We start from the raw sequence: 26,781 nt of genomic DNA, 5'->3' as shown, positions 1-26,781 counted from the left end.
AACGTGGAAGCGAGGTAGAAACCTGGCGTGTGGCAGAAGGGGGCCTGCGTGCTCTGCCCAGGGCAGGGCAGCCCCAGGGCGAGGTGTGGTGGGAGGCCACCGGCTCCCTCCAACCAGCTCCTTTAGGGTCACCTTTGCCAACTCAGTGGGACCTCAGCTTTCATGGCAGTGGGCTACACAGAGCTCTGACCCTTCAACTCCTGGAAATCACTCCAAGAAGAGATGCAGCTTAAATGAAAGCGACGCTTCAGATGCCGAAAACCAGCCAGCAGGTCTCCTGTCTCCCAAAAGGCCACAGGGACCCAGGCATAGCGTGTGAGGAGATCCTTGCGGGGGTGGGGGGGAGAAGCTGGGGGTGCGGGGCTCGCTGGGGACAGCCCTGCCTGAACGGTCTCAGAGCTGTGTTGGGGCAGCCCGCCCCCTCCTTACCCACCCAATCCCCTCCTCCCTGCACAACCCAGCCTCTCTCTGTCCCACCTCAGTACCTGCTGCTCTGAAGAGCTGGCGCCAGTGGCTCCAGGAATGGCCTAGGAAGGACACGGGACCAGTTTACTGGCCACCTGGTGGGAGAGGACATGGTCCTGGGGGCAGCTGTGCTGTACTGCTGGGCTTGGGGGCTGCTCCCCGACAAGGCAGCGGACGCCCGCGGCCCTCAAGGCTGGCCCCGCCCTCCAGGCTGCCTAACCCGGGTCATGCCTCGCCCCCTGAGTGTGATCTACTCCTTCACAACACTTCTCCTACTTGCTTACAAAAACCCCCCAGTACAGCCAAGCTGGAGCCAGGCAGGGAGTGGACGGAGCCCCGACCGCCCCCTGCACTGAGGGACCCATGGAGGCCGCGAACCCCAAGCGCAATCCACACCTGGCTGGACCAAGGCCGGCCGCACCCGCCACCCTGGGCTCTCAGGGGTCGGGTGCAGAAGTCTGAGCCGCGCTGTCCCGGCAATGGTCGGAGGAAGGAAAGAAAGGGGCTGAGGAACGGGGGACAGGCACAGAGCACAAGCCAGAGACCACCCCCACCACTGCAGAGCTCGCTGGTGGCTGCTCTGCAGGAGGGCTGAGGCCGACCCGGGCACGGGGGCCCTGTGCTCCTGGGGATCGTCGAGGTGGGCAAAGCGCATCACTGCAGGGACCAGGGGGCCAACGAGCCAGGACGCCCATGGGCAGCTGTGGGGAAGCAGGTCCGAGCCTGGTGTCCCCAGGGCAGACAGAAAGGGTGCCCCAAAACACCCAGGGCCCCAGAGAGCTGAGAGTGGGGGAGCAGCAGGCTGGGGGTGTTTACCCCAAGAAAACCTCACCACCTCTCACTAGTCACTAGAGCTGAGTCGGTGTGAGATGTAGAGCCCACTGCTGAAGGCGTGTCCCTGGGAGAAGCACCCGCAGAACGGCCGGAGCGGAGCTGCTCGGACTTCTCCAGCCCCCTCTCCTCAAAGGCACCTGCAGCCACTACCTCAGGTGCATCTCCTGACATGGCAAGAAGAGGTCACTGGACATGACTGTCGGACACAGCTTCTGAGCTGACACTGCCACCTCCCTAGAGGAAATAAACGAGTCCTGGGTAAACCCCACGGGGCCTCCTGGGCCCGCAGACCCAGCCCCTGGAGTGCCGCAGCCCACAGGTGAGGCTGCGACTGAGCGGGCGTCAGGGGAACTCCCAACCCCGGCCCCTCAGAGCACTCTCACGGAGGCCACACGGAGACCCGACACTGTCCCCTCACAATGAACAAACACACTTGTGTCCTGAGGGGGGCCTGGGGGAGGTCAGCTGCGAGGACGCCACGCATGCTGCTTCTCAGTGTGACTGACCAGTCCAGGCTGTGCGGGAGACAGACTCGAGGATGACACCAGAGAGCAGTCCCACTCCAGCGGCTATGCAGGACACAGCCGGTCAGCGGAAATGGCTGCAGGTGGGTGGGGACACCAATGGGCACAGCCCCTCCCCCCTGGTGTGACTGGAGCAGTGCCCACTGCGGGGGATGGTGCAGCATGTGCCCCTGGACATGCCCCTTGTCCTACTGCAGCCCCGAGGGGTCCGGAGCAGCCACCCCCCACCCCGAGTGGCCCGTGCCTCGCCTGCCCCACACGCCAAGGCACCTGCTGGTCACACAGGATGAGCAAGGCAGAGGCCGTGTGAGAGGGGAGCCTCTTGCTGCTGGGGGGCGCTCAGGGGTCCCGAGGCCCAAGGCGCGCAGTATCTCCTCCAAGTGAAAGGCACGCCCTGCACCCCCAGCGCCCCCCACGTTCCCCGCGCCCTGCATACCCCACACTCTTAGCACCCGGTGCAGGGTGCTTGGCCACCAACCCAGCGACCACACAACTGAAACTGCCCAGCAGAGACAGGCCAGCAGTTCACCTGAGAGGGGGATGGCACAGAACAGCACATGCCCAAACAAAACCTGGAGGCGATGCGGGGGGGTGCTGGCGACAAGGTGGGGTGACGGCAGGAACAGGGGCAGGTCAGCAGGTGTGGGAGGGCGGCAGGGGTTGGGGGGGCACAGGAGCAGGGGACCCGACCCCACAGCATCACCCAGCACAAATGCAACTGTGCCCCGCCCGCAGCCCGCACCTATGGCCATAAGGAGACCTCGTGAGAAGAGCTGCACGAGAGCAAGATGGCGACAGCCTCCAGATGGCCTCCAGAGAACGCCCAGCAGGGGGGCGACCCCCGCAGAGAGGCGCGGGAAGGGCGTGCAGCGGGAGGGGTGGAAGAGGTGCCGAGGGGCTAGGCAAGCAGCCCTGGATCTCCCAGGCCAGGGCGGGCAGGACAGGTGCTCCAGGCCGGAGGCAGGAGGGTGCAGGGACGCGCCAGCTTGCGCTGTGCGGAGGCCCCCAGAGTACACCCAGCCTGTCGGGAGGCGCTCGCTGTGGAGGGGGCACTGGGTGACCAAGGGGCCAGCAGGGGCCAGCTGGGGGCATGGGCCTGGGTGTGCTGCTGATGCAGAGACTCTCCTGTACCATAGCTGGCCACGATGGTTCCTGTCCACCTGCCAGCCTCCGGGGGCTCCGCACCCCAGAAAGCCACATGCTGAAGCCGCCGCCCTGGAGAGGCGTCAGCAGAGCCTCGATGGGTGCCCACTGCGGGCGGGAAGGTTCAGGGCCGATGCTCAGCCAGTGCCCCCAGGCCGGTCCCCAGGAGGAAAGCCGGGACGTCACCTCATTCCCAGCTTCTCTCGGCCGCTGTCGCTGTCCCTGCAGTGCTCGTTTTGGAACCAGGAAACGAGGCAGGGCCCTGTCCTGGGAAAGCGGGCAGTCTGTCCTCGTGATCACCTCTCCTGGGAAAGCATGGACAGGCTGTGACCTGCACCCAATGTGAGACCTCCAGAGCGGTGCCCTGAGGGCAGGAGTTGGTGGGAGCCGGAGTCTGGGTGGACACAGAAGTGGCCCTGCATGGGGGTTTGAGGCTTTCCCTGCTTGTGCCCCTGAGCTCGGAAGACTGCAGTCCTGACCCCGCAGACGTCCCCACCAGGGCACAGTGAGGGTGCCGCTGGGCCTGTAGGCTCCGTGGACCTGTGGGCTCCGTGGACCTGTGGGTTCCGTGGACCTGTGGGCTCCGTGGACCTGTGGGTTCCGTGGACCTGTAGGCTCCGTGGACCTGTGGGCTCCGTGGGCCTGTAGGCTCCGTGGACCTGTGGGCTCCGTGGACCTGTGGGTTCCATGGACCTGTGGGTTCCGTGGACCTGTGGGCTCCGTGGACCTGTGGGCTCCGTGGGCCTGTGGGTTCCGTGGGCCTGTGGGTTCCGTGGACCTGTGGGCTCCGTGGGCCTGTGGGTTCCGTGGGCCTGTGGGCTCCGTGGGCCTGTGGGCTCCGTGGGCCTGTGGGTTCCGTGGGCCTGTGGGCTCCGTGGGCCTGTGGGTTCCGTGGGCCTGTGGGCTCCGTGGGCCTGTGGGCTCCGTGGGCCTGTGGGCTCCGTGGGCCTGTGGGTTCCGTGGGCCTGTGGGCTCCGTGGGCCTGTGGGCTCTGTGGGCCTGTGGGTTCCGTGGGCCTGTGGGCTCCGTGGACCTGTAGGCTCCGTGGGCCTGTGGGTTCCGTGGGCCTGTGGGCTCTGTGGGCCTGTGGGTTCTGTGGGCCTGTGGGTTCCGTGGGCCTGTGGGCTCCGTGGACCTGTGGGTTCCGTGGACCTGTGGGCTCCGTGGACCTGTGGGTTCTGTGGACCTGTGGGTTCTGTGGGCTCCCTGGCCCAGGCACAAGCGGAAGCCCCAGGTGGGCAGGGGCAGGTGGGGGTGGCAGAGGTCATGGAGCCCGGGCTGGGGGCAGTGAGAGAGCCAGGCAGTCTGTGGGCAGTGCCTGACCCTGTGCCCTGTGACGGAGCAGGCCACAGCCTAGGGAAGCCACAGGCCGGCCACGGCACCGGCCTGGGTCAGGAGCTCTAGGGTGAGGATAGAGGGGACAGAGAACTGCTGTGGCCGGGGCTAGCCATCTTCCAAGCTCTCCTCCAGGAGGGGCCCATGCACAGACTGAGTGCAGCAGGAGCCCCAAGCAGGCCCGGCAAGATGGGGGACTGTGGCAATAAAGGGGGCTCTGGCACAAGGGGGGCTCTGCACGAGGGGGCTCCAGGCCTGGAGGTAGGGTTTGTGGCCACGCGGTAGTCTGAGGCTACCACCCCCCGCCCCCAGGCTCAGCACTGTGCCTCTCAGTCCCTCCCTGCCCCTCTGACTCCCTCTCTGTCCCCAGAGCAACCCCCCCAGGACGGCCCCCGCGCACCTGATCCCACTGCAGGAGTGAATGCCACCCTCCACAGGCAGTGGGAGACACTGACCACTGAAGCTCTCCTGGGAAGGAGAGCTGGGACCAGGGCTAGCAGCCTCAGTGGCTGGTGCATGACCCTTGGCCCCACTGGCCCGTTCCCCAGACAGGTGGAGGGTGAGGCTGTAGCTGCAGGCTGCGGGTACCACATGGGTATCTAAGTCAGTGCTGGCGTGATGTGAGGCCGGGCGAGTGGGCAGGGGGCCAGCCTGGAAACAGGGTCTGCGCCTGCTGCCCGAGGACCCGAGCTGGCCCCATGGACCCCCAATTGGCAGCCAGGCTGCCCTCCCTGTGCAGAAACAGAAGGGCCTTCCCTCAAGAGACCACATGAAGGGGCCTCTCTAGAGATGGTGGCCACACGCAGGCACAAAGCCGGGCAGGGCCCAGGTGGGGGCAGGGCCCAGGTGGGTCTCTGGAGGCCCCCATCTGCTCGGCACACCGTGCATAGCTGGAGAGCTCCCTTGGGGCACATCTCAGTGCATGTCCACACGGCCTGCAGCACCCTGAGGCCCGGGAGAGGGGTGTGGTGGGGATGAGCTGCCAGGACAGGGGCCAGGACGCAATGGCCAGAGGTGGGCAGCAGGAGCGCCCGGAGGCCCCTCGGGTGGACGCCTGAGTGCGCAGCTTGTGCTGGGTCTGCTCCGAGGAGGCTGCCTTCCCGCTCACCAGTGGCTGAGGGGTAACACCTGGGACCCGTCCACACCATGGCCCGGATCACATAGTCCGAAGGCAGACCAATCCAGAGCGCCGTCACTTATGGAAAGGAGGAGAAATGGAAATGGTGTGCTAGCAAAGCTCCGATTTTTAATTAAGAGGACTAGTGTTCATACTTCTTGAGCAAATGTGCCAACGCAGTGGATTATTTTAAACAAACGTGTGGCAGCAAAAGTAACGGCCATGTCCAGCCCGGTGGCTGGCCCTGAGAGGGGTGCGAGGCCAGGGCCCGGGCAGCACGGCTGCACTGGGCTGTGTCTCAGCAGCTTCGTCCTTCTCGTCTCCCCATGCCCCCAGCGCCCCACACACAAAGGACTTCCTGCCACGGGAAACTGTTACCTAAAGACAGGCAGGCAACAAAAGTAACGATTCAGGGAATTTGAGGAACACTTACTTCCAATAAATTATATTATCTCCATCTCTTCTCTCACTCAAAATTTTAGTTATCTAAAAAAACATCCAATCATGATATTCTGCTTAAACAACAGCGGAAATCAGAAATAGCAAAAAAGTTGCAAGTAAGGCAGAGAAGGGCGTTCCATCTCCCTGCAGTTTCAGCTGCGCTCCCCCTCCCTCCCACTCAAATCCCAGCATCTGCCAAGGAGACCCTGCGCTGCCCCTTTCAAGAGCTCAAGCTGTGGAAACGAGGCTGCCCCACCCCACGGCGGAACTCCACAGTAAGAGGAGCAGATGCATGGGGCACGACGGAAGTCATGTTTATCTAATTTACTCTTGGCCTCTAACTTTCCCTCCCCTGAGTTAAATTCCCTACTCCTTAAAAATGGGGTGTGCTGGTTTGGAAGTGTGGTGTACTCCAGAAAAGCCACATCCTTTAATCCAGATTCAATACTGTGGAGTGGAAACCTTTTATTAGATTGTTTCCACGGAGACCGACCCACTCAATTGTGCGTGGATGTGGCCTTTTGATTAGATGGAGATGGGACCTCACCCATTCCAGGTGGGTCTTGATTAATTTGCTGGAGTCCTTTAAAAGGGAGACATTTTGGGGAAAACACAGCTGCTTCAGAGCCGACAGAGATGCAGACACGTGGAGGTGCTTGGAGAGCCGACAGAGAGAGCAGACGCCTAGACACGGACGTTTGGAGATGCAGAGCCCAGCAGATGTCACCATGTGCCTTCCCATGAGATGCTGACAAGCCAGAACCCAGAGCTGTGTCCTGAGGAGCTGAGTGAGGCCCACAGACGCTTAGAGAGGAAGCCACTGGCACCAGAAGCTGGAAGCAACGGAACCGGGAACAAGGACCAGCAGACGCCACCACCTGCCTTCCCATGTGACAGACATTGGCCTTCCCTGAGTCAAGGGATCTTTCTCTGGATGCCTTAGTTTGGATGTTTTTGCGGCCTCAGAACTGTGAACTTGTAACTTAATAAATTCCCTTTTGAAAGCCAACCCATTTCTGGTATACCGCTTTCTAGCAACACTTAACAAACCAAAACATAGGGTCTCAAATATGGCAAAAAATATCAACAGTAGGTGAATCTGGATGAAAGGTATTTGGGAGTTCTTTATCCTATTCTTGTAATTTTTCTCTGAGTTTTAAATTACTTCAAAATGAAAAGTGAGAAGGAAAGAAGAAGGGGCCCATCCCGCAGCTGCCCGAGCGGAGACGTGCTCGCTGAAGCCAGCCTGGCACGGCATGTTCTGCACCCTCAGTGCCCAGCACAGAGACTGGAAAATTGGGGGGTCCCGACACCCGCTAAGCTGGACAACATCTTGAAACACAACATAAGTCCACAACCCATTTGGATTTTCAACATCAACACAATTCTCCAAACTGTTAAATTCTCTTTGGGGCGAGGACGATGACTCGGTGACCGTGATTTAAGACTCACATAGTGCCACTACTTACTCTGTGAATTATGCCCGCTGAATGCAAGTGTTTAATGCCACAAAGCATCTGGTAGAGAAGGTAGGACATCCTTTCGTGGTCCAGCTCCATGTGAATGACCTGACACAAGTTGGCATCCATTAATTCCATGACCAAATACCTGAGGGAGGAACAAAAGGTCAGCCATGCACACACGAAAATTAATCCAAAATTCCTCTGTCACTGTTAAAGTAGGATTTTTATGAAACAGTCATAGCTTCTCTAAAACATTTATAAGGTATCTTGAAAAGCAAATACATAAAATGATTAAATTATTCTTTCAAGTTCACAATAAAGCACTTTCTTGCATCATGGCAAGTAGAATCTTGTGTACGCAAATTCTCCCATCATAATATTTCACTCTCAGATCATTCTCACCAGTACACAGACTCTGTCATTATTTCTTTCATCTTAAGAAAACTTTCGATCTCATGCCCCCCACCAGATAATGCCCCCTCTTTTGCTGTCTTTGCAGCAAAACATCCCAGAGACCTGTCTCTATTTGTCATCTCCAGTTCTTCTCCATCCTTTATTTCTTTTTGTGCATGGGCTGTGAACAGAACCCAGGTCTCCGGCATGGCAGGCAAGAATTCTACCACTGAACTGCTCTGACACTCCCCAACTTTAATGACAATCGTTTCAAACAATAATTATAAGTACTTTAACCCCACAGGGGTCACAGGCTATGGGGCCTCGAGAAAAACCTTTCTTGTTTTGGGAAAACGAGTCGGCAGTGTAAGCGGCCACTGCCAGCAAGGTGGACCCCTCTCCAGCTCATCAATTGCAAACAGCTGTATTTCACGGTGCACCTTTCTCAACCTTTCCCTTCCAGGGAGAAAAGTGAGGACACCATGAAAAACACGCTGCCACCGCACTCTGCCAAGCAAGCCCAGCTGTGACTTCTTCTCCCACCGTTTCCGTCTCTGAAGCACAGCACAATACTGAATTAAAATAATACTTACACATCTTGAAATTCTTCTAGGGTTTTCTGTGGTGTGAACACATTCAACAAACTAATAATCTGAAAAGAGAAAATTAATTTCACTTCTGTATATCAGATGACTCTACTTGATCATAAAAATTAAGTTTGTTAAAATGTACAAAAACTGGGGGGGGGGTGGGAATCACAGCAGAGCTCAGAATTTTCATAATTACTGCTTCTAACAAAACATCCTATTACATGAAATTTAAAAAAGGAAAAGAGATAAACGGTTAGGACTCTCCCCTTGAAAATAAGATGCAATTTCAATCAAATCACCTTTAAACGTTCTTGCGAAGTTAAATGATTGTTACAGAATTTCAACACATTATGTCTTCTTGGTCTCAAATATAAAAAAAGTAGATATGATGGGTGGAAAAACACTAAAGAGCAGTATCTTAACTCTGCAGGCCACATACGGATTCCTAAGAAGTCCTGAGACACGAGGGCCAGGCTCACCGTCTTGGTTTTCGGGTGCGACGAGGCCTAACGTGCAGCTTTAGGTGCCCGAGGGACGGGCCGAGGCAGGCACGGCAGGCCACACGCCCACGGCCCCAGTACCAGACACCACCTCAGCCCTTTCAGGGGCCCGAGAGGAAGACCAATCACTCGGAAATAAGCCTGGGGTATCTGGCTAGCCAAGGGGCAAAAACTGGATCCATATTTCAACTTGTACATGAAAATAAATTCAGACAGAACAGAGATTTACATCTAGAATGCGAAACAAGAGAAATATTAGAATATGGACAAACAAAAATACGGTATTGGTCTAGAAAAGCTTTTCTAGCTTTCAGGGAAAACCCAGCAGACGTGATGCATTAAAAAAAATACTAATCTCTCAAATAAAAAGATATTCATTATTTGTCAGATTGGCAAAAGTAGAACAAAAAAAAAGTAGTCTGGCAAAAACACATTAAAAAGGTAAAATGGAAAAAAGGAGGGTTAATAGCTTTGCTACACAAAGGCCATCTATGAAGGCAGAAAGAAACAAGCAGTTGAGAAAAACGGACAAAATCCATGAAAAGCAAGTTCTCAATACAATAAACATAAATAGCTAATGAACATATGGGAAGAACTTCAACCTGACAAATAAAAATAAGATATCATTTGCTACTGACCAGATTGGCAGAAATAAAACAGACAAACAATCAACAACACGCGGTGCTGGGGGGCTTGGGGAACAAAGCCTTCGGGGTGCTCTTAACAAAAGGCAAGGCTGACAGTCTTCCCTGAGATCCATTTCTCAGCAGGGATTAAAGTCAGAAGGAAGCGCCCTCCTTGACTCAACACTCACTGGCCAAGAAACTCAGGTGGACATGGGCGCAGAGGGGCACGTGGGCACGTTACCGCAGCGCTGCCTGTGGGAAACTATCTACACCTCCCAGTACCGGTGACTGCTTTGGTAAACCACACGCCTCCACAGAGAGTGGGTGCTGGGCAGCGCGTGCACGCCTGCTCTCAGGGGCCAACGGGCCGGTGTAGACACAGGGCAGCAGGCGGTGTAGACATGGGGCAGCGGGCGGTACAGACACGGGGCAGCAGGCAGTGTAGACATGGGGCAGCGGGCGGTACAGACACGGGACAGCAGGCGGTGTAGACATGGGGCAGGGGGCAGCAGGCGGTGTAGAAACAGGGCAGGGGGCAGCAGGCAGTGTAGACATGGGGCAGGGGGCAGCAGGAGGTGTAGATACGGGGCAGGGGGCAGCGAGCAGCCGCAGGGCAGCCTGGCCCACCCGCCCCGGCTGAGGCCCCCACTCCCCACAGCTTCGTAACTTTAATTTCCCCAGAGTTAAAAGGTTTCAGCAACACAAAATAACCATTTCCACTGTGTTCCCGTCATTCGGTGATGGAAGGCTTCAGGTCAGTGTGTCTCCAAAGCCACAAGTGGGGCCACCGCTGGCTACACTGAAGTGTGTGAGGAAACACACACAGGCACTTACGTTTTTATGATTTACGCATTTTAGGAGGACAAGTTCACGATACGCTCTCTTGGCATGAGTCTGATTCTGAAAAGGACGGCTTAGCTTCTTCACAGCGACATTTGCCCCCAGCAATGTGTCTAAAGCAGCGCTGCAATTTGGAAACACAACAGAGAGCCATCAGAACATTCTGGAAAGGGGCAACATGGAGTCGGGGGCCCCGAGGGGACGGCGTGGGGTCGGGGGGCCCTGAGGGGACGGCGTGGGGTCGGGGGGCCCCGAGGGGATGGTGTGGGGTCGGGGGCCCTGAGGGGACGGCGTGGGGTCGGGGGGCCCGAGGGTGGAGTGTGGGGTCGGGGGGCCCGAGGGCGGAGTGTGGGGTCGGGGGGCCTGAGGGCGGAGTGTGGGGTCGGGGGGCCCGAGGGCGGAGTGTGGGGTCGGGGTGCCCGAGGGGACGGCGTGGGGTCGGGGGGCCCCAAGGGGACGGCATGGGGTCGGGGGCCCCGAGGGGACGGCGTGGGGTCGGGGGGCCCTGAGGGGACGGCGTGGGGTCGGGGGGCCCTGAGGGGACGGCGTGGGGTCGGGGGGCCCCGAGGGGATGGTGTGGGGTCGGGGGCCCTGAGGGGACGGCGTGGGGTCGGGGGGCCCGAGGGTGGAGTGTGGGGTCGGGGGGCCCGAGGGCGGAGTGTGGGGTCGGGGGGCCTGAGGGCGGAGTGTGGGGTCGGGGGGCCCGAGGGCGGAGTGTGGGGTCGGGGTGCCCGAGGGGACGGCGTGGGGTCGGGGGGCCCCAAGGGGACGGCATGGGGTCGGGGGCCCCGAGGGGACGGCGTGGGGTCGGGGGGCCCTGAGGGGACGGCGTGGGGTCAGGGGGCCCGAGGGGACGGCGTGGGGTCGGGGGGCCCCGAGGGGACGGCGTGGGGTCGGGGGCCCCGAGGGGACGGCGTGGGGTCGGGGGCCCTGAGGGGACGGCGTGGGGTCAGGGGGCCCGAGGGTGGAGTGTGGGGTCGGGGGGCCCGAGGGCACAGTGTGGGGACGGCGTGGGGTCAGGGGGCCCGAGGGCGGATATCCTGGCTACACTCAGGCTGCCATGGCACACAGGATTCTCCTCCTCATATTCCTTGAGGCTATTACGCAGAGAACCAGGTAATTTACTACATGGCATGTAAGATCAACCAGGACTGAAATCTTCAGTTTCACTCTGTGTGTCCATAAATTGGAAAGAAAGAAAAAAAGCCGCCGTGTATCACAGAGAAAATGGAAGTGTATGCTGGAATGTCACAGCACATGGATAAGTGGCTGTGCTCATGAGAACAACACAATAAATCTAAGCTTGGTTTGTGCTTTTCCCAGACAAAAGACCTAAAAGAAAACAAGCTGAAAACCTGAGCTCATAGTGAAGCCCCAGAGGCCGAGTCCCCAGTGCAAGCAGTGGCTCTCCCTAGAGCCCACCAGGAACGCTTCTCATACCACAGAGAAGCAGCTTCCAGGAGCGGCCTCAGGACCTGCGGCTGTGGGCTGGAGCCCCGCGTCCACCTCCCCCAGAGGACAAGCACGGGGGGCGAGCGGCCGGCTGCAGGGTCTGCGTCTCACAGCCGCAGCTACTCCGGGTCTGGACTGTCCCCGGCCGTCGCCGCACAGCGAGAATGGGTTGTGATGTGACTTCCCCGCGGGGTCCGACGCTGTTTCCACCTACTTTACCCTCTTCTAGTAATACGCATATATATATATATTTTTTTGCCAACAACCCTCAGTGAATTCTACCTGTTTCTAAGTTTAAGGTCTGTTGTAGCATTTGTTTACGGATTACTAGACTCCTGAAACCTGTTTGGAGTCGCTTTTTGTTCAATTTAATTCAGGCTAAGTGTGTGTGAAAACACGTAAATTCACGGGCCCCTACGCGCGTGTGCCTTCGTGTGAATTACAAAGCGATGAAGATACATCTCGCTGTGAGACAAATCGGTCACTAATGTGCCCGGGCACACGCGTGTGTCTGCACCTCCACCTGCTTCTCCGTTTCACAGGTCTGAGAACAAAACAAAATGTGTTTGTCCGAACGGAGGCGAATGACCAGCTGCGGGCGCGCTCGGCCGTCCGTGGTCCTGGCCCCGGCGCCCGCCTCCGGGCAGCGGAGGGAATGCCCGTGGCTGCCCCTCGTTTGTCCTTGTCCACAGGCGTGAGAAGTGAGGGCTCGTCACCGCTGTGACCCCACCGAGTCCTCCCCACCGCAGCCCGGGACGCAGGGAGGACACGACAGAGCGGCACACCTGGCGGCCGGCGCTTCTCTCGCCACGGCCCATCGTTTGCCCCACACCCTCTTACGTCCAGACGCTGACTTTTTCTAGCTTTCTCCCCACGAGGCCCGACCACATTGACTTCCCTTGAGAGGAGGCCGGGCCTCCTCCTGCCGGGCCAGCCTGCCGGGCGCGTCCCTTCTGGGGGACGGGGGGACGGGGTCCTGGGAGGCCACGGGTGCCAGCCTGCGCGCCAGGGCGCGGCGCTTCCTGGGGTCGCTGTCTCAGAAGACGCGTGGAGGACGCTCCTACCTGCTCTCGCCCGCTGGGCAGCCCACCGTGGGGCAGTCCATCCCCTGATCTCCGGACCCACCTTCCCGGGATCTCATGGGCGCACCCCACTGGCACTAACCCAGCCCACATGCCGAGCCTGGGGCGCCCTGCTCTCCCTACCCCGTCCTGCTGCCGCCCCAAAGCCCCTGCAGGCCCCTCTGGGGTGACCGCCACTCCTGCGTGGCGCGCCTGAGCCCACCAGCTGGTCTGGTTTCGGGGCGCCCAATCGGGGCTGGTGTGCGGCCGCACAGCCTTCCTCTCTGCGCCCCATGTCCCCACCGGAGAGCGTCTGGGCGCGCATCCGGGGCGTGTGCGTGGTGGGGGGTGCGCGTCTGGGGCGCGTGGAGCCGACGTGCCGAGTCCTGCTGCAGCCTCGCTGGCCCGTGGCCTGCAGCTCGCCCGTGTCCACCCGCAGCAGCCTGACCTCTGCATTTAGAGCAGCTGAACTGCATGGACTTCAGAGGACAACACGAGCTGAGGTCAAATCTCTGCTTTCCCACAGGAGTGTCCAGGGGCCCCCACTGCGCAGCCCTCGCCCCCCCCTCCCCGCCGCGGTCAGCACTGGGCACTGGGGGGGCAGCCAGGCTCTCTCCTCCTTCTGCAGGGCGGCTGTGCCCCTGAGGGGCCTCTACTCTGCCACGAAAACTCTGGAATCAGCGGGCATCAACGTCCCCTAACAAAGCTGAGACTCGACTGCCATCAATCTACCAACTTTGGAAAACTGGTGTCTTCACAGTACTGAGAACTCGGATTCAACAGCACCATCCTACCATCCCTTAAGTTCTCTTTAACCCTGATATTTTTAGCTTTCTGAAAGCCTTAAATCTTCCAAATTTTATTAGACTTTTTCCTACCTATGTGGCCCTTCTCAGTGCGCTCTGAGAGGAATCCCTGTACATTTCACCTTGGGTGTGCGACTGGTGCGTATGTGATCAGCAGCTTTTTGTACACAGACCCCGCATCCTTCAGCAGCTAAATGCTCGTTAACAACAGGGAGGCCATTCCAGGGTGCGGACAGGTCTGTCTGCACCAGTGCGCCCGGGTGGGGGGGCCGGTGAGGAGCGCAGGGCCTGCAGGAGCTCGGCGGTGCTCTCAGGACATGGGGCTCCAGCCTGCAACTGCAAGGACCTGAGCAGGCGGGACACCCCGCTCCCCAACCCAGGGAAGGCACTCCCTAGTTCAGCCGAGCGGCAGACCCCAGCAGACCCTGGGTGGCCCACTGGTGTCGGGTAATAAACAGGTGTCGTTCTAAACGCTACGCCTGTGGCCACTCGGGACCTGCCCGCTCTCCATGCCTCCTTCTGAGTCCCTTTCCTTTGGCCCTATTTCCAGATGACTGATCTTCTCTTCGGTGTGATCTGGGATGCTGCTAAACCCATCCATTACGCTCCTAACTCAGGTACTGCGTGCATTTTCCAGTTCTAGAATTTCCATGTAGTTCGTTTCTGATGCTTTCATTTCTTCCTGCCTTTCATCTCCCTGAATTCAGCGTCGGGGTTACCCTAACATTTGGAACTAATAACCTAACAGTCCCTGGGGGGCCGTTTCTTATGTCACTGCTTCTGCCGGATTTTGCTCACGGTGCTTTCTGACGCACCCAGGCAATGCTGGCAGTGTGCTGGCTTTCACCTGTGCACTCACTTGCTCTCTAGAAATAACGTGTGGTCTGCCGTGGCACCACCTCCCCCCGGGAGAGCTGGCACCGGCTCCTGCCAGGTGGACTTGGAGGAGCCACTGTGGGATCCCCCAAGAACGGCCCCAGTTCGCCGGGCGCTGGCTCCTTACAGCGCCGTCCTCCACTGGCCCCGCACGCAGTCCAGAAACCACTCCACCTCGCGGCCGTCCCTCCGGAGTTCACCAGTACCGGCTCCCCCAAGGCCTCTTGACTTCCTTGGACCCTGAGAATTCTTCACGAAGCTCCTAGCTTCCAGGAGGAAAATGCCGAGCGGCCCCAACAGCGCACAGCGCTGGGACTGGAAACCGCAGGCACCAACCGGCATCGCCGTGTCAGGCTCACTTTTAATCAGCCTCCTGTTTTTTCTGTACTTTAGAGCTCTGCTCAAAGCCCCGGTCACACCTTTTGTGTTTGGCTTCTTGGTCCCGTCTTAGGCCAGGTGTCCTGGCTCCCAGGTGACAGGGAACCAGGAGGCCCGTGGAGACCGGCCAGCCAAGGACACAGAGCTGATGGCGGAGCTGGGCCTGGGCAGCGAGCCTCCTGAGCGCTGCGTCTCTCCCCTCCCCACAGGCATACTCCTGTGCACATGACCCTTACTTAGTCTTACCCACAAAGAGAAAGCAAAACTGCGCAATAGCAGGCCATGCCGACGCGTGCACAGAACCGGGAGAGGGAGAAGGAAAGGGTGCTGGCTCTTCCACCTGGAAGCTCCAACTGTCACTTCTAAGCTCTGCAGGCCTCACGTCAAACACTCAGAAACAAAGCTTCAACTTTTCCTGGAACTGCTTCATAAGATAAAGAATCATCACTATTTTGGTTGAACAAATTGACATTTTAGAATGAGAAAGAAAAATTGAATATTTACACAAAAGGAATGTAATACACTTTCCCCACCAGGGTTACAAATCTTGCCATTACTTAATAATTTAGTTGGTTCTTATAAATATTTTTAAATGATAAACATTTTGAAACTTATCTCCTAACAAAATTTATTAACATGTTCTAATGAACAACAAAAATATAGAAGAAAACAAACCAAAGGCAGCTGTAAAAACAACTCAAAGGAGTTGAAATGTGAGCCCTGTCCCAGCTCCCGCACCTAGCCCCACACAGCGGAGCAGCCTCGCCTGCGTGCTGTCGAACGGCCGCCCCGACCTCTGTGAACGCACCGCTGCTTGCATGCTGTTTGATTTCTCAGAGCTCTGCAGGGCACACGCCGCATGCGAACCCCTCCTGCTGCCTAACCCATCACCACCCGTGCGGTGCCTCCAACCCTCACACGCTGCTGGCCTGTAGAGAGCAGGAGGCCAGCACGGCAGCCGCGCTCCTTCTGGGGTGCAGGGAGACTGCCCGTGGCCGCAGCCCCATGCCTGGCCCTGCTGTGTGCCTGTGAGCAGGACCCTGGGCTTTGGGCCCCCTGGTAACGCATCTGCAACCGCCAAGGGGGCACCTGCAGGTGCTGGGACTGCACACGGACCACTTCCGGCCACTACGCTGTCTCCCGAACCCCCAAAGGGACCCTGACGAGGGACTTCAAAGTATCACAGTGACAGAGGGAATCTGCAGCATGCCCCATCAGCTAACTGCATAATGGCAACAGTGAATACGATAAAAGAAAATCTAGGTCCAGTTTTATTTCATTTTTTTAAGAACGAGGAATATGTCATTACCAGATAATTTCCCAACCCTCCTTGGTGCCCCAAGCCTGGTGAAGGATGGACACCAAGAGAAAGAGGAAAAGGGGGCTGAAGCCACTTATAAAATACATATGTCCCCAACAGAATACAAGGCAGGAGCATGCCACAAAACCAACTACCAATCACAGTTACAGAAAGCGAAGCGGCTCTTGAGCGAAGCAGTTGTCTCCCAGAGATGTGGACAACGGCCCGTCGAGCTTGTGCCGGGTGGAATGAACTTTACTCAGGTGACCAAGGTCGGGCAGAGCCTCCAGCCTTCCCACCACGAGCAGCAAGGTCCCCAAGGGACACGGGCACGTGCAGGGGCACCACTGACATCACTAGTAACCTTCACACGCAGTGTGTGGAAATCCTCTTCAGCTTATGGAGCCTGGAGAGGCTGGAGGGAAGTACCTGAAACTGCTGAGTGGCATTCGGACGATCGTATAACTATAGAGCTTCTACAATGCGACCGTGTGATTGTGAAAACCTTGTGTCTGGTGATCCTTTTATCCAGGGTATAGACAGATGAGTAAAAACACAAGGACAAAAAATAAATAATAGAAGGTGGGGGAATAAAAGATAAAGAAAGATTGGGCACACTGAAATACTAGCAGTCAACAAGAGGGAGGGGTGAGTGGTATGGGACATGGGGGATTTCTTGTGTATGACGGTAGGTTCAGGTGCCAACTTGGTCAAGTGATGGTGCCCAGTGGTCTGGTCAGGCAAGCCCTGGCCTGACAGTTGCTGCAAGGACATTTCATGGCTGGCTGATTTATGGGCAGGCTGGGGTAATACATCATCAGCCAGCTGCTTGCGTCTGTGGCTGATCACATCTGTGATCAACTACGGCATGCCTCCTACAACAAGATAATCCAATCATTTTAAGGCTTGTAAGGAAGAAGAGAGACTCTTTCCCTGCTTCTTCAGCAGCGAGCCTCTCCTGTGGAGTCATCCAGACTCTTCATCAGAACCACCAGCTTCACAGCCTGCCTGCAGATTTTGGACTCTTCCATTCCCACGTTTGCATGAGTCAGCTTTATAAGCCTCATATTTATAGATCTCTCCTGTTGGTTCTGTTTCTCTAGAGAACTCTGACTGACATATTTTGTCTTTTTTTTTTTTCTGGAGTGATGCAAATGTTCTAAAAATGATCATGATGTCCCCCAAATCAAATGCTTTTGTGCCTAAAAAGACTGTCAAATAGGTGAAAAGGCAGCCAACTCAATGGGAGAAAATATTTGGAAATCATGTATCAGATAAATGCTGATATCCTATGTACATGAATAAATCATACAAGTTACGAAGCGGTCTGGTACCTGCTTGGTGGCAGCCACCGCAGCTCTGAAGCCGCCACTGAAAACCCACAGCAATGAAAACCTTGAAAAAATCGATGTCTTTGGATAATGTAATGAAACCGAATCAAAAGGAAGGAAAGAAGAAACATTTTCTAAGACTAAATAGAAGACTCCAGCAAAGCAGTACCCAGCAATACAGGATGAGAATACGATGGGGAATCCAACTGTATTCCGGTTTTGGTAAGAAAAGTTTGAAACATAGAGGGAGAGTCATGCCTGGAAAGAACCGTCCTTACGGGGTTCTCACTGGCCTTGCACCAGGAAAGCAACTGGACTTCTAAAAGGAATTAGTCCTATGAATCGACGACCTCTAAGTGGCAAGAATACAGAACAGTATTTTCCTGTGTTAAAAAGGAAGGCAGGGCGGGCCACAGTGGCTCAGTGGCAGAGTTCTTGCCTGCCATGCCGGAGACCCTGGTTCCATTCCCAGTGCCTGGCCATGCAAAAAATAAAAAAGGAAGGCAAACCTTCTGAGACAAAATGAAGTATGAGGAAATCAGTTCTGTTCTCAAGAGAAAAATACTAATCAGTTAAACAGAAAAAATAATATTCCAGCCAATTTTACCGGAAGTGGGGATAAATTAAGCCATCAGAAAAACATGCGCCAGGCCTGAGGTTGAGGCCCAGCTGCACACGGAACAACTGCTGGCAGCAGAGAGAACTCGCCAGCGGCGGACTTCCACGACGAGTGGGGGAATTTTAACTGGAACCACCGACAACCCTGGGGCAGGGCAGTGCCAGGAACTCAGAAACCACGATTCCATCGTGCTGCTGCACCCTCATTCTTGGCAAGGCGGGAACAATCTGATATAAGAAGGTTCCTAAAATCATGTAACAAGGGAGAATTATTGCTATGGCCTAGCCAGTTATTCAGAACTAGCATATTTTAATTAAAAAGTCATTTAGTGGGCGGGCCGCGGTGGCTCAGCGGGCAAAGTGCTTGCCTGCTATGCCGGAGGACCTCGGTTCGATTCCCGGCCCCAGCCCATGTAACAAAAACGGAGAAACAGAATACAATAAAACAAGAAAATGTTTAAAAATGTTTCCCTTTCTTCCTTCCTTCCTTCCTTCTATCCTTCCTTCCTTCTCTCTGTCTTTCCTTTAAAAAAAAAAAAAAAAAAAAAAAAAAAAAAAAGTCATTTAGTAATAACTGAGTCATTGACTAATGATCTCTAGAGACAAAAGAAATAGAAACTGTCTCCAGCTTTCTATGATAACATTTTACAACAACGGAATCTAGTCAAACTATGACATAGTTATCAGTTCCTCCTTAGGCCTCATATAATACTTTATAATTCACTTTCAATGCATATTTTGCTTTATAAAGTTCATTAAATAAATATTTATGGGTACCAATTATGTTGTAGACTCTATAGGACCTAATCCCTGATTTCATTCACACTTCAATGAGAGAAACAAAAGCACAGAATTAGCATTACATGATTCATAAATATTATGGTAAAATAGAAATGAGTAAAAAGCAAAACTGGTTACAACAGAGGGAATGTCCAATTTTCCACTGGGAGGTGACGAAGGCTTACAGGGGTGCGGACATGTGAGCTGGGCCTGGCATCACAAAAGTCTGGGTTCTATCTGGATTTCAGGCAGATTCTGGTAGATGAACCGAAACTTAGAGGGAGGTTGGAACCAGACAGCGGGACCCAGTTTTCTAAGTAAAATCATTTGGATTTTATCCTCTTAGTGATGGAATGTGAAAGGGCATCTTTAAGCAGGATGCTTTGAGGGAGATAACTCTGACTGCTCTTGGAGAACGACTGGACTGGAAACGGATTGGTGGAGGGTGAGTCAGAAGAGAATCTGCTGCATTGCCAAGGTGACTCATGAGCATCCGGACCAGGACAGCGGCAGTAGGAACAGACAGGAATTCCAAGGCAATTCCTGAGGCCAACCCACCAAAGGATAACTGAGATGAGAGACTGGGGGTGAGGATGCAGGGGCCTCTGGCTTTGGGGCTGGTCAGATGACGACGCCACCAGTGGAGACCGAGACGAGGCTCCGGAGTAACACCAGACTAGTTTAAAGACGTCGCGGTGGGCTCATTTCTTCTGAAGGGCTGAGATCATCTATCTGTAACCCAGGGATGCAGGAGTCTAGATGTGGAGGTCCTGGTATGCAGGAGAAATGACAGACCTGCTAGATGGCGGACAGTGAGAAGATCTAACGAGGAGACACCAGCCACCGTTCTGGTGAGCAGATCACTCTGAGAACAAGCACGATGTTCACGCTTCCCTTTCGTGCTAGGGCTGAAGCAAACGCAACGTCCAGAACCCGATGTTAAACGTGCACCTGAGGCATCTCCCTCAGTGCCTGCAGGGCATGACCCCTGGGGACACGCTCAGCCCTGGCACTGAACTGGTTACAGTGTGACCTTACAAAAAAAAAAAAAGGAGGTTCCTACAGGTGTACCCCTGCAATCTGACATAAATAGTGCTGGAAAACAGACAGATAACTTCGAATGAGCGGTTTGGGGTCCTGAAGGAACATGTATAAAATAATGTCCTGAAAAAAATAACAGGGAATGTATACCTATCTGCTCTTAAAGTTTTCATGGTTGAAATCCTCTATTTGAGTTCTTTGGTTCCTCATTCAGCAGAAGAAATTGATTATTTTTATGATAGTCATATTTAGGATCTTATCTCCTTTGCCTATTTTTTAGACTTTGCCATGGTAAATCTTGGTCTTTGGAAATACGAGTAAGTCCCTTCACTGCTGTCACTTTTACTTTAACAGTACTGATGTAATAAGTGCGCTTGCCTTTTCTTCAGTAAAAATGTTTTTTAAAAAATCCATTAGAATTCCAGTTTGGGGGTATTAAGATTTAGAGGAATATCTGTAACTCAGTTCCTTTGTAGGGGAAGGTCCAATGGAAAAAAAATCTCACAATTTGTGAAATGAAGAAAACTTGAGAGGAAGTAGCAGAGTAAAGAATAGGGAACTGAGTGAAAAACTTCAAAATTCAGGTCAAGAGGTATTGAAATAGTATAGTCCGGGTCCAGTGTCCACAAAGTATTTTTCAAATGATATTTAAAAGAACTTATAATTATTAACATAGATTGAGTCCCTTAGATATTTTGGTAATAAAATTAATAACCATAAAGTCCTACACCTTCTTCTTATTCAAAAAGTTGATTTTAAAACCTTTCAAGTTACCAAATTAAGCAGTAACCAACTCCAAAAAGAAAAATAAAGTTGTCTATGTCACAAAGGAAAATAATGCAAAAGTGGTAAGAGGGTTGCATTATAACCTTGCTTTATACTTCTCACTTTGATTTAATTTACGGTATAAAGTTCAGGCATTTGTGGGGAAGAAACAATTTGGCTTTTCCCCCCCTGGCATGGTGCAAGGAGTTTGTCTCCTATGCCAAGATCTTAGAGTCCTCTGATAGTGTAGATTGTAAGCTATGACACAGTGCCAAACGCAGCAAAATACTCCAGCTACAAGTTATAAATTTGGTCATCAGGAATCTTGACCTTTCGGTTTTCTCTAGATGTGTGCTAGTTTCTCTAGAGTACAATATTAGTATTCACTTTTCCTATTTGATAAAAACATTTATTTATCACTCTTCCTGCCCTGCGCTGTATACTGGATTTCACTGTCACTTGTCCTCCTTGGGTTTCTTACTGGTTTATTCAGAAGCCATGGAAAGCAGTCATTAACAGTTTCATGCTTACACCAAAGAATTAAATCCAATCCTAAATATCTGGTATTTCGAAAATATTCCTACTGATGAAGGATTACTAGAAGTCTGTCATAGCATTTGAAAATAAACTCTAGTCTCTCCTTAGCTATTTTATGCCTTCTGTAGAGGCCAAGGGACCTTTGGAAAACATTTTTGCAAGTACGAACGTTTCCACTCAGTCCGGAGCAATGCATTGCAAACTGGTTAGAGTTAGTGGTAGCTTACTTAAAGCAAAGGAAAAAAACAACTGAATGCGAGTGTGAAGGTAGTTTTCATTTTCCAGTTATGTTAAATATTGTTCAGGGCTATTATTAATGCCTTTTTTTTTAAACCTTAAAAACTGCCCCAAATATTGACAGTAAGTGCATCAAACAACAAAATGTCTTTGGCATATTAAACTTTTGTTCTTTGTAGATATGTAATTTAATTCTCTTTTTAAATATAAAACATTGCCTTTGGTACAACTGGAAAAAAAAAGAAATCATGCAACTCAACAACAAAATCACAAACAACCCCAATACAAAATGGGCTAAAGATATGAGTGGGCATTTTTCCAAAGAGTAAATACAGATGGCTTAAAAGCACGTGAAGAGATGCTCATTTTCACTGGCTATAAGGGAAATACAGATCAAGACTACAATGAGATGCCACCTCACGCCTATGAGAATGGCTGCTACTAAACAAACAGGAAACTACAAATGTTGGTGAGGATGTGGAGAAACTGGGACACTTATGCACTGCTGGTGGGAATGTACAATGGTGCAGCCACTATGGAAGACTGCTTGGTGGTTCCTTAGGAAACTAAATATCGAGTTGCCCTATGACCCAGCAATAGTACGAAAGCAGTGACACAAATAGACATTTTCACACCAATGTTCATAGCAGCATTATTCACAATCACCAAAAGATGGAAACAAACCAAATGACCAACAGACAAGTGGCTCAACAAAATGTGGTATATACATATGATGGAATATTATGCAGCAGCAAGACAAAAGGACGTCCTGAAGCACATGACAAGATGGATGAGCCTTGAGGACATAATGCTGAGTGAAGTTAGCCAGACACAAAAGGACAGATACTGTATGATTCCACTTTCATAACCAGCATAAAGGTATAATCAGAAGTTTATAATACAGAATATAGGGGACCTAGAGATACACGGAAGCTAGAAGATGGGTGAACAGTTAGCTCATGAGGTTGAACTCACATATAAGGGAATAGGTAGGAGTGAAGGCAGTTTATTAGTGGATTTATAAGTCATATTGCCATATTAAGGGGTACATGATTGAAAGAGGTTGTATAGAGCCATGTGTCCTTGTTTTTGTGTGAACTACTTCAAAGGTACAATTCTTGTACAAAGAGTTTATAATATAGAGGTACAGGGGGAAAACTACTATTGCGTACTATGGGCTCTGTTTAACAGGAAGACATCAGCAGTACAACAGCAATACCAGAAGTAAATAACTGGAGGGGAAGGACAATAGTGAAGGGGAGGCTTCGATTTTCTATTGGGTGAGGGTGTGTTTATCAGTTATTTTTTCTCTTGGGAGCAATGAAAATGATCTAAAATTGAGTGTTGATAATTATATCACTAAGTGAGGATAATGTGAGACATGGACTGCTGACTTTGGACATTATCCAAGACACCCAATGGACAGAGGTGGCTGAAGGATACACTGAGAAGTAGGAAAGCAAACTGTGGTGTACACATATGATCGAATACTGCGCTGCTAAAGAAAGGAATGCAGTTGTGAGACATGTAACATTGTGAATTAACCTGGGGGACATTATGTGATGCAAAATAGGCCAGAAACAAAAGAGTAAATATTGTATGGTCTCATTTAGAAAATACTTATAAGAAAATTTGGGCCTAGAGTGTAAGCTCTTATAGTAGTCACATTTAGTCCGGAGAGGTAATTGTTATTTCTAGATTCTGAGAGGCGTGTTCTTTATGCACAACCTGGTATTTCCCTGGAACTCTGGGTACCTGTGTGACATCTAAGACTCAGGTTTGGAGTTCTGCCACTCTGAAGGTCAGCACAGCCTCATACAACAACTGTCCAAGAAACCAAAACAGAGACCAGCCTTCAGTTAGAGATATCAGGTCGGGTCTAAGGTAAATCAGTAAACAGAGGTAAGGATGTTATTGTCTGTATTTTAGAACTTCACCTACTCTATAAGACCAAAGGAGAGAGGTTTATTCTGTCTAAAACCTAGATTTTCTGTGGCACATAATCTAACTCAACCTGTCTGGATAGGTCATTTAAACAAGCTAAACACATGGAGCCCAGAATGGGAATGAGGGCTTGTAATTCTGTACAGCTTAATGTAAAACCCAGACACAGCCCAGAGTATGCTGGGCAGATAATTAAAAAGTATTGGCAAAGTCCCTTGAGGGATGGGAGAAAAAATATGGAACATTAAACTTTACCACTGGGGAAACCACTGATATCAGACATTGATGCCCAAATCAGTAGGCCAAGTCCTTGATCTTGAGGCTTACTCTTGCAAAGCTTATGTAGGTAGCGGAGAAGCTCAGACTACCTATGGGCATGCCTACGAGTTACTTCTGGAGGACCTCTGCTGTTGCTCAGATGTGGCCTCACTCTCTCTAAGCACAACTCTGTAAGTGAAATCATTGCCCTCCCCCTACGTGGGACATGACCTCCAGGGGTGAAAGTCTCCCTGGTGGTGTGGGAGATGACTCCCAGGGAAGAGTCCAGCCTTGGCACCATGGGATCAACAATTCCATCCTGACCAAAAGGGGAAAAAGGAGTGTAACTAATAAAGTATCAGTGGAAGAGAGTTCAGATAGAGTTGAGAGGCTTCTTGGGAGGTCACTTTTATTCAAGTTTCACCTAGATAGTGCTACTGCCATAGTTTGCCAAACCCCAACCAAGACCATTCCAGCCAGCCCTAAAGAACACCCAGGACTCTGTCTAAGATTCAAGAAAGGCCCATACACTCGGGGAACTTTCCAGAGAGCTACAACCTCCAGATGGGTCCCTGGACCAGGTAAGTCCTGAAACCCAGAGGGCCCAGCCTCCCCAGAACACCAGCTAGCTCCATCCCCCTACCCCTCCAACCCCGTATGAAACATGAAAAAGTTATAACAGGCAGAGCCCAAACACCCCTAAAGATTGGGAGAAGGATCAGAGGAGAAGGAGGAGTTATAAGAGAAGACAGGATTAACAAATGAGTGTGACTGCTGAGTCATTATACTGATATTTCTTTTAGCCTCCAGTGTCTTGGAGCAGCTAGAAGGAAAAACCTGAAATTGTGAAACTGTGACTCACACCAAACTCTGAAATCTATTCTACAACTAATTATTGTGGTGTGCTTTGAAATTTATTGCTTTTTTTGTATGTTATTTTTCACAATAAAAAATGATCATAATGATGAATACACAACTATGTGATGGAAAAAATTGATAATGGAAATGTATGCACAACAGTGTGATGATACTGTGAGCCAGTGATTGTATACTTTGGATGGTTTGTGTGGTGTATGAATATATGCAATAAAATTGAACTAAAAAAAAAAACGAGTGAACGACAAGCTAACGGGGACACACTCAACCCTCACCTGGAAAGGTTGCCCCTCGGCAGCTGAGACCGTGCCCGAGAGCCCGGGTGTCCTCCTTCCCTGGCACTGAGCGCACTGAGTGCATCTCTCAGAGGCAGTGGGCCACCTGCCCCCTCACAGCACATGCTGGCACTGTCTGGGGTCTTTTGCAGACGAGGCAGCCCTTGAGACAGCAGGGAGAGAACCTGGCAAACTGGCCAGGAGGATGGGGCACCCAGGAGTCCCCACCAAGAGGTGCAGGGAGGAGAAAAGTCACTGCCAGCGTATCTGCAGGAGAGGGACCTCAGGGGCCTGAGGGCAAAGACTCCCGGCCCTTCCCCACTGGTAGGACGCGGAGGTCTGAGGGGCACCGCAGCAGCTTCCCACCCACCCAGAGGCCACGGTGCGGCCCCTCGGCACGGGTACAGGATGCTTCTCTTCCGAGGGGTGTGGTTCCCCTCAGCGGGGCGTGGGAGGCGGGAGACCCTCCTGGGCAGCCCGAGGACCAGCAAGATGAAACCCGCCCTGCACCCCTGCACCTCTCTACCAAAAGGTGAGACACCCAGCAAGCCCACCTTCACCTCTACCAGAAGGTGAGACACCCAGCAGCCCACCTTCACCTCTACCAAAAGGTGAGACACCCAGCAGCCCACCGGACTGCGCAGCCGGCCCTGGGGAGGCAGCCCTACGAGGCTGGCACCCATGAGTGGCGGGCGTAGCCACATGGTGAGATGAACAGAGAATCCCAAAGTGTGTGAAATAAACTGCCAGGGCGCTCCGGGTTGTGATCCTCTACCATCTCAAAGGAAGCGTTTCGTCCTCGAGGCTGGAGCAGTAAAACCCAGTCTCTGTGCCCTGCCGCAGAGTCAAGACTCAGGCTAGGGACCCAGCTTTGCAGGACTGAAAATCCAGGGTGTTGTTAATATTTTAGCCTCAATATATTTGTTTCTTCCTTTCTGCACGAGATGAAAGCGGCTCATAAATTGTCATACATGTATTTAGACGACAAAAAATTCTAAATTCTTAATTTAGAATGAAGTGAAATTGCTAAGATTCTATCTATAACTTGAGCTTCAACAAAAAGATTACAACATACTTGACATGCAAAATAACATGAAAATATCATTACATCCAAGAGTACAGAATTAGGACTCACATTTCCATTAAGAATAACCAAGTATTTTCAGTTTAAGACATCTTCCAGCTTTCTCAGTTTTTAGAAAATTCAGAACTTTCCATTCTATAACTTTACCACTACTCCTACAGAAGAGATTTATCATAATGGCATATCAGGACCTGTTATTTCAAAACTAGAATTTTAAAATGAAAATTATACAACAACCATGAATAATTTCAACATCGAACATTTACCTTAAAAAGAAATACAGATAAAAAGCAGAAAACTAGAAGTCAAAGCCAATCTGTGGAAAAGCAGGAGATGACTTAAAGCCCACGTGCTGCACGGAAGGCATTCGTTCGTTTTAGCGCCACCTTTACGAAGCTTCCCGTCATGACTCATCACCGACTGCTTAGCCTCTCGATGTGGCCACTGCATTAAGTGTCCGGGGGCAACCCTGTCAGATTCCCTGGGTCAAGCTGCCCTCTAATTCCAAATAAGAGATGGACTACAAATCAGAAGAATGTTTCTTTTCGAGAACTCTCTAGGCGCATCCAAGCTCCCCAACCGGAGGACACGCTGGACTCCCTGGTCACACACATCGCCCTGCCCCGCAGAATCAGGTCAAAACACTGACCACAGGCCCAGAGCCAACGCCTCTAGGAGAAGCAGCAGGTCCATGCCCAGCTGTCCTCCTCTCTTTGGAATCCTCTCTGCCCTAGACGGCAAGGTCAGATGGAGCAGGAGCCTCCAAATTCCTCTTAGATGCAAGACAATCTTGCTCGGGTTGAGCAAAAACAACAAAAAGGTCTGCCCAGAGAAGTGAGGGGAAAAAGGTTGGGGCAGGCGGAAAACACAAGAGAAGCTCTACCTGTAGGC

The 26,781-nt window shown here is 52.6% G+C and overlaps 1 protein-coding gene across 6 annotated transcripts in view; it reads right to left on the bottom strand.

The window, feature by feature from the left end:
• The window catches only part of MAPK9 (mitogen-activated protein kinase 9), a 61,141-nt gene that overhangs the window by 18,268 nt on the left and 16,092 nt on the right, over window positions 1–26,781 (bottom strand). For all 6 annotated transcript variants that reach the window (XM_077138201.1, XM_077138199.1, XM_077138200.1 and 3 more), the window contains exons 3-5: window positions 10,266–10,395; window positions 8,309–8,367; window positions 7,329–7,467 (exon numbers count right to left, since the gene is read on the bottom strand). In XM_077138201.1, the coding sequence (XP_076994316.1) occupies window positions 7,329–7,467; window positions 8,309–8,367; window positions 10,266–10,395 (328 nt within the window). The remainder of the gene's footprint in view (window positions 1–7,328; window positions 7,468–8,308; window positions 8,368–10,265; window positions 10,396–26,781) is intronic.

The sequence above is a fragment of the Tamandua tetradactyla genome, chromosome 20 (assembly GCF_023851605.1).
Source record: "Tamandua tetradactyla isolate mTamTet1 chromosome 20, mTamTet1.pri, whole genome shotgun sequence".
Classification (NCBI taxonomy): domain Eukaryota; kingdom Metazoa; phylum Chordata; class Mammalia; order Pilosa; family Myrmecophagidae; genus Tamandua; species Tamandua tetradactyla.
Note: the sequence above shows the minus strand (reverse complement) of the source record. Positions and strands in the feature narration are given on the sequence as shown.